This window comes from Temnothorax curvispinosus, unplaced genomic scaffold (genome assembly GCF_003070985.1).
Source record: "Temnothorax curvispinosus isolate PA1 unplaced genomic scaffold, ASM307098v1 QBEX01010332.1, whole genome shotgun sequence".
Taxonomy (NCBI): Eukaryota; Metazoa; Arthropoda; class Insecta; order Hymenoptera; family Formicidae; genus Temnothorax; species Temnothorax curvispinosus.
In genome coordinates, this window is record NW_020220112.1 from 1 (window position 1) to 12019 (window position 12019).

At 42.1% G+C, this 12019-nt stretch overlaps 1 protein-coding gene across 1 annotated transcript; it reads right to left on the reverse strand.

Moving 5' to 3' along the window:
* Nucleotides 1-3858: 3858 nt before the first annotated feature.
* LOC112460134 (craniofacial development protein 2-like) lies at nt 3859-4560 on the reverse strand. The gene has a single exon (XM_025024665.1). It carries the CDS (start codon nt 4558-4560, stop codon nt 3859-3861), a length of 702 nt encoding a protein of 233 aa, XP_024880433.1.
* Between the last annotated feature and the right edge of the window lie 7459 nt (nt 4561-12019).

Here is a 12019-nt window from a genome sequence, read left to right on the forward strand (position 1 = left end):
GAAGGTTCGAATTTAACTTCAAACTTTGAAGCTTCGAAGCTTCGAAGCTTCGAAGGTTCGAAGTTACCTTCGAAGCTTCGAAGTTGTCAAAAGTAACAGCCCTAGATCATAGCCTAAAGAGGTTATATACTCGTTAAGATCACTTCTTCGTTTCAATTTGTTCTTTTCATTTATCCGTTCCATGTTGCGCACGTTATATAATGTCCCACTCGCGATAATGTTTTTTTTATCACTTCATGCAAATCGGGCACATGTTGCATAGATATATTTAGAACAATGGAGTATTACGACAATCTGTGCAAAATTGAACTGTCATTACGTCGTACGGCTCGGTTACATGCTCTCGACGTTCACGTATGTGCTTACCAGTGTCTGGTGAAGCGATCATACACGAATAACACAGGTTATCTGAACCGTATTCAAAATAAAAATAAATTGCGCAACACTTCGTACGTCCATCCAGCGCTAAAAATTCGGGACGCGACACTATTTTTTTCATAACTTCTCTACGGTTATCGTCTTCTTCGCTGTTATAATTGCTGTCCGGTGACAACGGACGATCCTTGTCGGATGTATTCACATCCATTATTGCCTCAAAATTATTGTTTTAAAAGCCGCGATAATATTTTTTTTTTATCGTGTGCAAATCGGGCACATATTACGCGGAAATATCATATACAATGATTCACGACATCTTGAACGATACCAGCCATGCGTCGTTCCGCGTCTTTCAACGAAGTGTTTTAGGCGAGCGTACATGCCGAAATTAAGGTCCCATAGAGTAACCATGCACGGAGCACATAGTGCAAGTGCACCACTCGTTGAATAATAAAAATATATTACGCAATGTCTCACACGTAAATTTAGTGCAACGATTTCCCAACGCAGCACTATTCTATCGATGACTTCTTCATGATTGTCGTCTTCATCACTGAAATAGTCACTGTCGTCCGTTAACTCGCGATCCATATCTGAATTATTGTCATCTCGCTATACTTTTTTCCAATCAATGTACCGACGCGTAGACTTTCAAATCACAGACTATGATTTTGACTCGCTTCATTCTTTCTTATATACTTTTTCTATTGCCTTTTTCTCTCGTTCCAACTAGAGCATCGCGTATCGTTTCTTCTGTTTTAGTGCATGGTGTGCATACACTGCAGAGAAACAATATCACCCATAGAAATTGAGTCGCATTGCTGTCTAGTGTTTATAAAATCTAGCAGCCTGTCATCGGCGCTCGTCTTTGTAACCCGCGACGGTTAAGTCGCATAAAATTTTTGGTCGAGTACCTACGTCGCGCGACCATCAATGCTCGGCCATCCGCAGTGCGAGATGATATTCGTTTATAAATTCTGTCATCGACGTTCGTCGATACCCATAGAAATTGAGTCGCGTTGCTGCGCTTATGCTGTCTAGTGTTTATAAAATCTAGCTGCATGTCATCAGCGCTCGCTTTTGTAGTGCGCGACGCCATAGCTGAATGGCGCCGCGAAACACCGATAAGCGGCACTTCCTACGAAGAAGAGTGAAAAGGACCGCGGTGTCACGCTAGTCGCAGGTCGTAAATTATAGCCGCCTGCCATAGGCGCTCGCTCGCATTTGATGAGTGTGAAATGACATCTGTTTATAAATACTATCGGCCGAACATCGACGCGAGGCGTCATTTGTTTATCGAACATGCCCCGACGCGCTCGCCTGATCCCCCCCTCCTCCCCAACCCTATGCTAAAAACGCAGATCACCCACCACCCCCTTTCCCCACCATATGGTGGGAACGCAGACCACCCACCACCCTTTCTCCCCCTCGGAGGACGCGGCGCTAGAGTCCCCCCCCCGGCAGACCTCTCGGCCGCGAGTTCTTCCCCCCGCCCCTCACCCCCCCTGAGATCCCCGGTCTAGAATTCTCTCACTCTTCCTACTAATAGGGGTAGAAAAGACTGAAAAATATAATAAAATGAGAAATTGATCGATATCTCCAAATTTGCGGAAGTTAGAGCAACCATGGGCATTTTTAAAAAAATTTAAAATTTAAATTTAAAAAAAAAAAACCCCCTGATGCCCAGTTCTTCTAGCACCAATATATTGGTCCGGTGTGCAGTCCAAGGGATCCGGAGGATGCGCCGGAACACCCACATCTCAAACCCCTCTATCCTCTTCCTGTCCGCCTGCTTGATGGTCCATGTTTCGGCTGCATAAGTTGCGATGGGAAAGATGAGGGAGTGCACCAGTTGCAGTTTGGTATTCTTTGTGATGATTCTATCTTTCCATATTTTACTCAATTTTATGGTGGGTGCCTTGGCCATGGCCGTCCTCCTCCTGATCTCCTCTGAACATCCTCTTTTGTTAGTTATCAAGGAGTCCAAATGGACCATTTTTTCAACGACTTCAAATCCAGCCACTTCCTTCACATTGGGCTGGTTATTCATCTGTTTGACGATGATCATGATCTTCGTCTTATCTCGGTTAATTTCTAAGCCATACTCCCTGCTGATCAACGCGAGTCTCTCCACGATAGCTTCTATCTCTTGCGCGGTCGTAGCCAGAATCGTCGTGTCGTCGGCATACCTCAGGTTGCTGATTCTCCTCCCCCCGACGGAAACTCCTCCTTTCCAATCCTCAAGCACCTGCCGCATTATGTACTCTGTGTAGATGTTGAAAAGTATGGATGAGAGAATACAGCCCTGCCTCGTGCCCGCCTTTGTTTGGAAATCGTTGGATGTCGTTCGGTTGACTCGAACAGCCGCTGTGTTGTTCTCATAGAGGCTCCGCACAAGTGCCACCAGATGCCGCGGTACTCCCATTTCCATCAGAATGGTCCAGAGGGGTGTCCATTTCACCGAGTCGAACGCCTTGGTGTAGTCGACAAAGCATATGAAGACCTTGACGTTGAATTCCCTGGCCTTTTCTACTATTTGGCGAACATTCAGAATTTGCTCCCTCGTGCCCTTCCCCGGAATGAAACCACACTGCTCTTCGGCTATTTCCGGAAGCAGGAAGCACTTTAGTCTGTTATGAAGGACATGGAGAAGGATCTTGTTCGCGTGGGGAATAAGAGCCACTGTCCTGTAATTGGAGCATTCAGTGGGGGAACCCTTCTTGTAGATCGGGACGAAGGTCGAGTGGCGCCAGTCGTCAGGCCATTTTCCGGTCCTCCAGATGACGTTACATAGCTCCAGCATTGTGTCCATTCCCGCTTGGCTCATGGCTTTGATCACTTCTGCGGTTATGCCATCTGCCCCGGGTGACTTCCCTTTTTTCAGCTGCCCAATTGCTTTTTCTACCTCTGAGCGCAAGATGGGAGGTTCCAGTTGCTCATAGGGCCCACATGAGAGGCCCACTTGACTATGTTTGTCCCTGTACAGGTTGGTGCAGTACTGTCGCCATGTTTCTGCAATGCCTTTTGGGTCCGTGATCTTTGCGCCCTGCTCATTCTTGATTACTTGGGTTTGCGGCTTGAATTCCTTGGTCAGGTACTTGACCGTTTTGAAAAGTTCATGGGACTCGTGTCGGTTGGCGTGTCGTTCAATATCAGAGCATATGTTTTTTAGGAAGTTGTTTTTATCCTGATTACATGCTTGTTTGATCTGTTGGCTGATCCGGCGCAATCGGTCTGCGTTGTCTGCGTTGCCTGCGTTACCCAAACTGCCTCTGATACGTCGCCTCTCTTCCACCAGTTGCAGCGTTGCATCAGTCATCCAGTGCTTCTTCTTCGGGATTTCTATTGCTCCGCTTTCCCTGACTGCCCCTTTGATCCATTCCTTGATGTTTTCCCAGCATTTGTTTGGATTATCGCTCCTTTCCCAGTCAGCGTTATCCATGAGATTTTGTTGGAAGGCCTCCATGTTTTCAATTCGTGTCATCTCCTGTTTTTCCCCCTCTTCAGGAAGTGGAATTTTATGCTAAAAGCTCCTAGTAGTAGTTTGTGATCAGAGTCACAGTCCGTTCCAGGCTTAGCCTTGACATTTCTTATCGATGTCCTCCATCTCTTTTTGATCATCATGTAGTCAATTTGATTTTGGTATTCCTTATTGGGACTGATCCAGGTCGACAGTCTTCGAGGATGGTGTTGAAACATGGTATTCATGATGGCCAGTTCGTTCTCCACCGCAAACTGGATGAGGCGTTCTCCTCTCTCGTTCCTCACACCCAGTCCAAATGCTCCCCCTGTGCCTCTCAGATGAGCTCCCTCGACCTTCCCCACCTTGGCATTAAAGTCCCCAATGATTAGTTCCTTCGAGGGTATATTTCTCAGGAGATCCTCCACATCGCCATAGATTGACTCGATTTCTTCGTCAGGGGCGTCGCCTGTAGGCATATACACCTGTACCAGGTGAAGGTTTCTCGGTCTAGCTGCAAGGGTGATCTTGATTATTCTGTCATTGATGGGCTCATACGAGTGCACCGTCTGTGCAATCCTCCTGCTAACCAAGAACGCGATTCCATTCCGTCCTCTGTTCGCACCTCCTGACATGTATATGTTATGGTGTTCCGTGTGGAAGTGTCCTTGATCCTTCCAGTGGGTTTTAGAGATGCCACATATGTCAACCTTCTCCCTCATCAGCTCTCGTTCAAGGAGATTTAGTTTTCCTGCGTGAAGTAAACCTCTGACATTCCATGTGCCAATGGATAAGTTGTTCCTCAGCTGTAGCTTGTTATTGAATCCAGTCGTCCATTTCGCATGTGAGGCCCGTCCCTTCAGCCTCTACATGCCCGGTAGCCCATTTCACACTGCCTGACCCGGAATCAGTGCAGCGCCGGTCGCTAGCCGGATCGCTCGGCATAACCATTTCTTCTGTCTCGTACATTCATGAAGCGTTCTCTTGGGACAGTAATTAGGCGGTTTCCCCTTGCCTGCCTGATCCTACGCCGTTGATTACCTTAAATGATACTTCATCCGCCTCCGGGGGCGATTTCTCACCCCCAGGACAAGAGGGTGCCCTCACCAGTATCCTGGGTTGGTTGCTTATACTGGCAATCCACTCGGTAAATAGCGCCGATATCTCCTCTTTCCCCACCATACCCGTCAAATCGGGGCAGGTGAGGGCGAGTCCCCCATTAGGAGGGAGAAATCGACTTGATGGCATCCCCCGAAAATTCCGAGGAGGCGCGCATCCTGTAGCCCCCGCCGCCTTCTACTGGACCCACTACAAATTACCGGAAAAAAAACCCCCCAGGATTTTGTGTACTTGGCTGGGATCGAACCCGGATCTCCGGAGCGTGAATCCAGCGTCTAGCATAGGAGACCACTGACTCGCTTACACACTACACACACACATACAACGTACAGACATTTTTAAAATTACAATTTTTCGACATTTTAGAACATTCTGAACACGTTCAGAAAAACAAAAAAAATTCTTTTTTTTACGAAAACAAAGCTTCCTTTATGAGGAAGCAAAAATGAAAGAATGTGTTGAAAACGACTTTGCAATATGGTTCAATAATAATGCAAAAAATTACGTAAATTTTAATAAAAAACAATTATTTTAGTGTAAAACAAGCGTTATCCGACCTGTGCGCAATATTGGATAACTTTGCGCGTCAATAAAAAAATCAACGTTTGTCGTATGAAAAAAATACAAGGGTCCTTTTTTTGTTGCAAATTTTGTTCACAACAAGATGAATACGATAAAATTTGTCTCAAATAAATTCTAAGGCCTGAAAACAGCGAAAAACTAAGACTATTCCAAAAAATCAAAATTTTTTGCTTACATAGCTACAAACTAAAGAAGAAGGGTCTAAAAAATCGGTTACACTCTGAAAAGTATTCTTTGTAGTTCTCAGATGATGTGTGATTTTTTTGAAATTTTTAATTTTATTTTAAATAACGAAAAAAAATCACCGACGCAACATAAAAAAAACGATGAAATCGAGGATTTTCGGGATCCGAGTCTCGGACTTTGACGGCGCGTGCAAGCTAAACGACTGACTTGACGATAAATGTTGTTCAGATCATTATTGTAGATAATTTTACGCTTTACAAAAAAGGTACGTATAGTTAGTTACCCTATCTTGCTTAGTTTTCGAGATATTTGAGAAAAGATAAAAAAAATCGCGTTTTTTGTTGATAATATTGTTAATAACTTTGTAATGCGCATGCGCATTGCGAAGCAAAATAAATCCCACTTACAGCACCTCAAATCAGAGCAATTCACGGTGGTTGCAACCTGTGAAGATTAATTGGAAAGTTCGATGTCTAATATGACTGGCCTACAATATACAGCCACGTAATCATTCTCTACAAAGTAAAAATGTATTGTATAATCAGAATATCCTGATTTCTTTTTTATTCAACGTGTTAAGACTTACTGTTCAATACATCTGGAACTGGCAGCAATTCATTGTTATACCAACCAATACATCATGCTGTTTTCCAAATTTTGCAAAAGGATAAATGATAAATGAGTCGGAAGCTGAACGAAGAGCCAATTTGGCTTGACAGTGTGAGAGATATTAATGTCATTATTAACACTCTCAACCAGGGACAGAGACCGTTGAATCGGAACATTATACACAACGACTTCTTCGATCACCTCGGCTATTGTCACGATATATATATATATTCACGCCAAACCGCATATATAACATCGTGTTATTTTTACATTTAGGAAAATTATTTCATATTAACTCAATAAGCGTTAAACTTGTATACATAAGTGAATCTTGCGTTTTATGTAAAATTAGAAACTGGTAATCTAATCTATACTACGTACGTTTACGCGAGCGTTACTTAATTATGTAGTAACTTACGAACGATACGATAATTCCTCCGCATAAACGGGAAATTTTATAGTAACAACGATGATATCGTTCGTATAAGTTACTACAGAAGTCATACTCACGTAAACGTAAACTACTATAATTCGAATCCTGTCACATGCATTTACAATTAGTCGCGTAAAGAGTCACGGTCGGTATCGCTTCGCGCGTACTTGACGCGAGACACTACCAGACACTACCGTGTTAGGTTAAAAATGACTGTGACCGTGCGCTGAACCAGTGATGGGGGATCGTGGGGTTTTCTCTCAAACGGGAGCCATTACGCGCATGCGTGAAGTGACGTAACAGCCATTTCCAATGACGGATCTCGGATCTAGGCGCACTGTTGGGGGCCCTGGTCCTGTACATACGCGATGGTCTGTTCGTTACAATATTCCCGCGTTTTTTCCGTGCAGTTGGGTTATATAGTGATATGTAATAGTGTGTGAGTAATGTTAAGTGTTTTAAAGTTAAATGTCTTTAAGTTAAGTGCAGCTGTGATAAAACAAGTGCAATGAGAAGAAAATGGATCTCCAACAGCCTTCGACATCAAGTGGCATCGAGGAGAAGAAGAGGAAAATAAATAAAATAATATTTCAACAAGCCTGGTTAGGTTGTTACCGGAACAACGAATGGAATGATGAAATTAATTTCTAGCCACTTACTACTTGGGCTGAATTATACGGTCGTCACTGTATTTTAAGGCTCAAATACAGAAACCTCTCGTTCTCGCGTGGTCCCTCGCTTCCTTCCAGCTCTATGGCAGCCGTGTTCTACGCCGCAGACGTGTTCAAGGCCGTCGGCCACGCCCTTCTAGTGCGACGCGTAATTTCGGAACGTTTGGATAGGAATTTCACTGGGATCGCGATTGAATTCACTTATTTTTATTATAAACAAATAATATTTTATTATTCTCCTCACTACACCAATCTCCGTGTAGGAACGGACGCGTTCGCTCGATCGCGCGTATTGTTACGTCGAGTGTTATCGAACCGCCGTCTCACTTTCTTCGATGTACAATGCGCCAAAGGAAAATTATATCCCGTGTCGCGCAATTGCAGTTAACTATCTTTCTGTACGGTAACTCATGCTATTCACTCAAGCAATCAACAGGATAAGTCGGCCGGACTCGTATGTTAACGCGTGGCTTTCGACGCTACGTAATCTCGCAATGGACTTTCCGCGATGATGTTTATTACTCGCACTTATCATAGGCGGTAACGGGATAAGCAAGCCGAAGTCGAATTATGTATGCGCAACGCGACACGTGTTGACGCTTCGAAATCTAACGGCGAACTGTCCGGGAGGAACAGGTCTGGTTCTCCTACCTAAGCGCGACGCATGCGCCGACGTGCTCGAACGGGCGCAAAGCCACGCTATTGGCCGGTCGTGCCATGAGTGTAAATGACACGACTCCTTCTGTACGAAAAGTGCACTTTTTCGTATGCCGAGTCGTTGACATTGACTCGACATCTACACTTTTTGTGAGACGCCGCTCTCTTAGGTGCAAAGACGCGAATCGGCTATCGCCCGCGCGTGAACCAATCGCGCCGCTGCACCGCGAATTTCGCGTAAGCGGATACAGAGTCACTTGGCTTGCACCGAGTGACTCTTCACGTATGAAAGTCACACTGACAAATCCCTACGAAACCAGGTAAGTATGCGTATAACGCAATCGTAATTAATTTTTCTCTTTTTCTTTCAGGTATCCCGAATCGTTCAAGGAATCGTCTCATTTTGTCACCGGCGGTGATCAACGGTAAGTATATATCATCGGTAAGTATAATAAACGCGACTTAATCTATCGCACGCATTAATGAGTAATAATTATTCTTTATAACCCACACAGCAAAACTTGTTTCAGAAAGCTTTCCGAAAGATAACTTAAAAATTATTATTGAAATGTATAATTGAAATCATTCAGAAATATTTCTGAAACGTTTTATGAAAATCATATATCACTGAAAGCTTTACAAAAGATAACTTGGCAATTAATATTAAAATGTAACATTAAAATCATTCAGAAGTTTTTCTGAAACGTTTCATCAAAATCATTTATAACCCTTTTCACTGAAATATTACTGAAATATTACGAAACATTTTAGAAAAATATTTTGTACGTAATGTCTAAAATACATATCATTGAAAGCTTTCCGAAAGATAACTCGGACAATAATATTGAAACGTAACATTGAAATTATTCAGAAGTATTTCTGAAATGTTTCATCGAAATCATTTATAACCCTTTTCACTGAAATATTACGAAGCATTTCAGAGAAATATGCAACGACGCCGCTAGACGGCGCATAATAGTAAGACTAACTCGCAAGTAAATTTCAGTTGGGATCTAATATAAGCACGCCTTCGGCGAAGCAAAATCATGACTATGATCAAGAATATGCTTTACGAAGGACAGGAAATTGTTCCGGATGATCCTATACAGGGTGATCCGAAACAATTTGATATGAGAAAAAGTATCTGAAATATTTCCCGTATATTTTTGAAACATTTCAAAGATATTTTCGAAACATTTCAGAGATATTTCTGAAGCATTTCAGAGATATTTATTAGGCATTTCAGAGGTATTTCTTAAGCATTTCAGAGATATTTCTTAAGCATTTCAGAAATATTTCTAAAGCATTTCAGAATTATTTCAGAAATATTTCTGAGATTTCAGAAACATTTTTGAAATCTTAGCTTGGCGGACATTTTAGCATCTAAAAAATATCTTTCTGAAAAATATCTGAAACATGTCTAAAATGTTTTTTTGAAAGGTTTCATATTTCATTGACAGTTTTTTGAAAGCTTTCTGAAATATTTCGATGCTGTGTGGGAATGACAGGGAAAGTTAAAAAAGTTAGCGAATTAATGGATATAATATTAAAATGACTCAATACCATGCAAAAGTGTAAGAGTTACGTAAAAGTGTAGCAAAGTGTAAATCAAAATGAGCATAATTGCAATAAAGTGTAATAAAACATATATATACGCTGGAATGATTCCATTTGGCCTTTGTTTAGCTACCAAATCAAAATTGTTAACGACAATCGTCGCGGTATTAACAAATGAGGTAAAAAGTGTGTTAAAAGTGTCGTTAAGTGTAACAAAGTGTCGCACCTCTATCGGTGGTGTTCTCTATGAGTGTTTCTATCCTACGGGTGTAAAAAGTGTAAGAGTGTATTACAAAGGTGTAGGTGTGTCATTTCCCTTCGGGATCGTTTAAAATCACGATGTATGTAGTGAATAAAGTAAAAAGAACGAAAACTAAATACGGATCTGGAAAATTGATTATCAACGGTAAAAATATGATCGTAGAAACTATTAGGTATTCGGAAAACTTCATGCTTGTTGATCTTACGATAAATAATATGACTGTGAACCGGCTTTGTGCGAATACGTTAAAATAAAGTAATATGCAAACTATTAAAATAACGAATAAAACGAATATAAATGCTAATACGACGATTCGGAACTTGTCCGAATCCATGACGATATCTCAATCTCTTGCCCTCTGGCTTAAACTTTAATGGTAGGTGAATGACTGTATTATCGTTTATTTGTTTGTAAGGGTATTTTATAATCAGTGTTTATTTTTAGGTTTGACAGGTGTACTGTGTGTGTACTTTTGGTGTGATCGGTGTAACTTAGTGTACTTATCCTAATCTCTTATATCATCTTTTTAGTACTTTGCGTCCTAACTTGGTAGGTTTTCACGCACGATTATTTATAACATGTTAAACAAAAAGAAATAAAAGTAAAATAATCAAAAGAATCACAATCTTTGTGTACCCGACATAATTATATGCCTATGCTTCGTGTTATGTTCGTAAGTGAATAAATCGCCCTGAGAGTGCAACCGCGAGAGGGCATGATAGCCATAAGAGGGCAACCGCAAGAGGGCACGATAGTGAGTTTCCGGTCCCGCCAAAAAGAATGAGAGCCTTCGGGCAGACATATTGTAACAGCCGACTCGGTCGCATGACCGCTGCCTCGCAAGCAATAAAGACGACTTATTGTAGTATATATTGTGTGACTTACTACCTGCTCACGTACATAATAAGTGGCGACGAGGACGTTACGAATCCAAGTGCAAGTACTGCAGACTTCCTACATACATTGTTGCGCAGTACAAAATACGACTAGTGCAAAATGCCGAATACAGGGCAAACCACTACGTTCCAGCAAGTTTTCTCTATTGAGTCATTCGATGCGTCAAAGACAACGTTTGACCGTTGGACGAAAAGACTGAAAAGTGCATTTGGAGTGTTCAATGTGCCGGTGCCACCAAGAAGGGACTATTTACTTCATTACATGGGTCCAGAAACATATGACCTATTGTGCGATAAATTGGCACCGGTGGAACCGACTACAAAGACATACGAAGAATTGGTGACTATAATGAAGAACCATTTCAACCCGGAACCTTTGGAAATAGCGGAAAATTTCCGATTTCTGCAACGACGCCAAGGAGAGGGGGAGACAGCGCAGGAATACATGGCGGCCCTCCAGAAGCTGGCGCTTCATTGTAAATTCGGGGACTACTTGCGCACGGCGCTGCGGAATCAATTCGTCTTCGGCCTGCGGTCGGAAAGAATACAAGGACGCCTACTCGAATGCAGAGACCTCACGGTGGACAAGGCAGTGGAAATCGCAGTCGGTATGGAAGTTTCGGCGCGGGACGCGGCACAATTACAGAAGTCCAACGCAGCGAGCGTGAATAGCGTAAATACAAATAAGAAGCAGAGTAAGGTTAAATTTCCAAATAAAAATCGTAAAACTCAGGTCGACACAAAAGATAATAAAAGTCAGAGTAATAACAAGACTTGCTATAGATGTACGTGGTTCAGATAAGCATTTAGCGAATAATTGCGATAAGAAAGAGGTAATCTGTAATTATTGTCAAGTAAAAGGTCATTTAAAGAAAGTATGCATGAAAGCAAAAAAAGATGGTAATCAAACGAATCAGATCGAAGTAATTTGCCTAGCTGACACCGAGCATGCGACATTTCGAGAGGAATTTATGGTAAACGTTGAAGTAAATAAAGTCAATATTCAATTTGAAGTAGATAGCGGTGCAGCCGTAAGTCTTATAGGCGAAGAACAATTCGTGAAGTTTTTCAAAGATGTACAGATACATTCGACTACGCTTAGACTAGTTACATATTGCGGTACGGAACTCGAGATGCTAGGAGTTTCTAATGTCAGTGTACATATGTTACAAGGGTATTACAAATAACCTCGAAATGTATGTAGTTAAG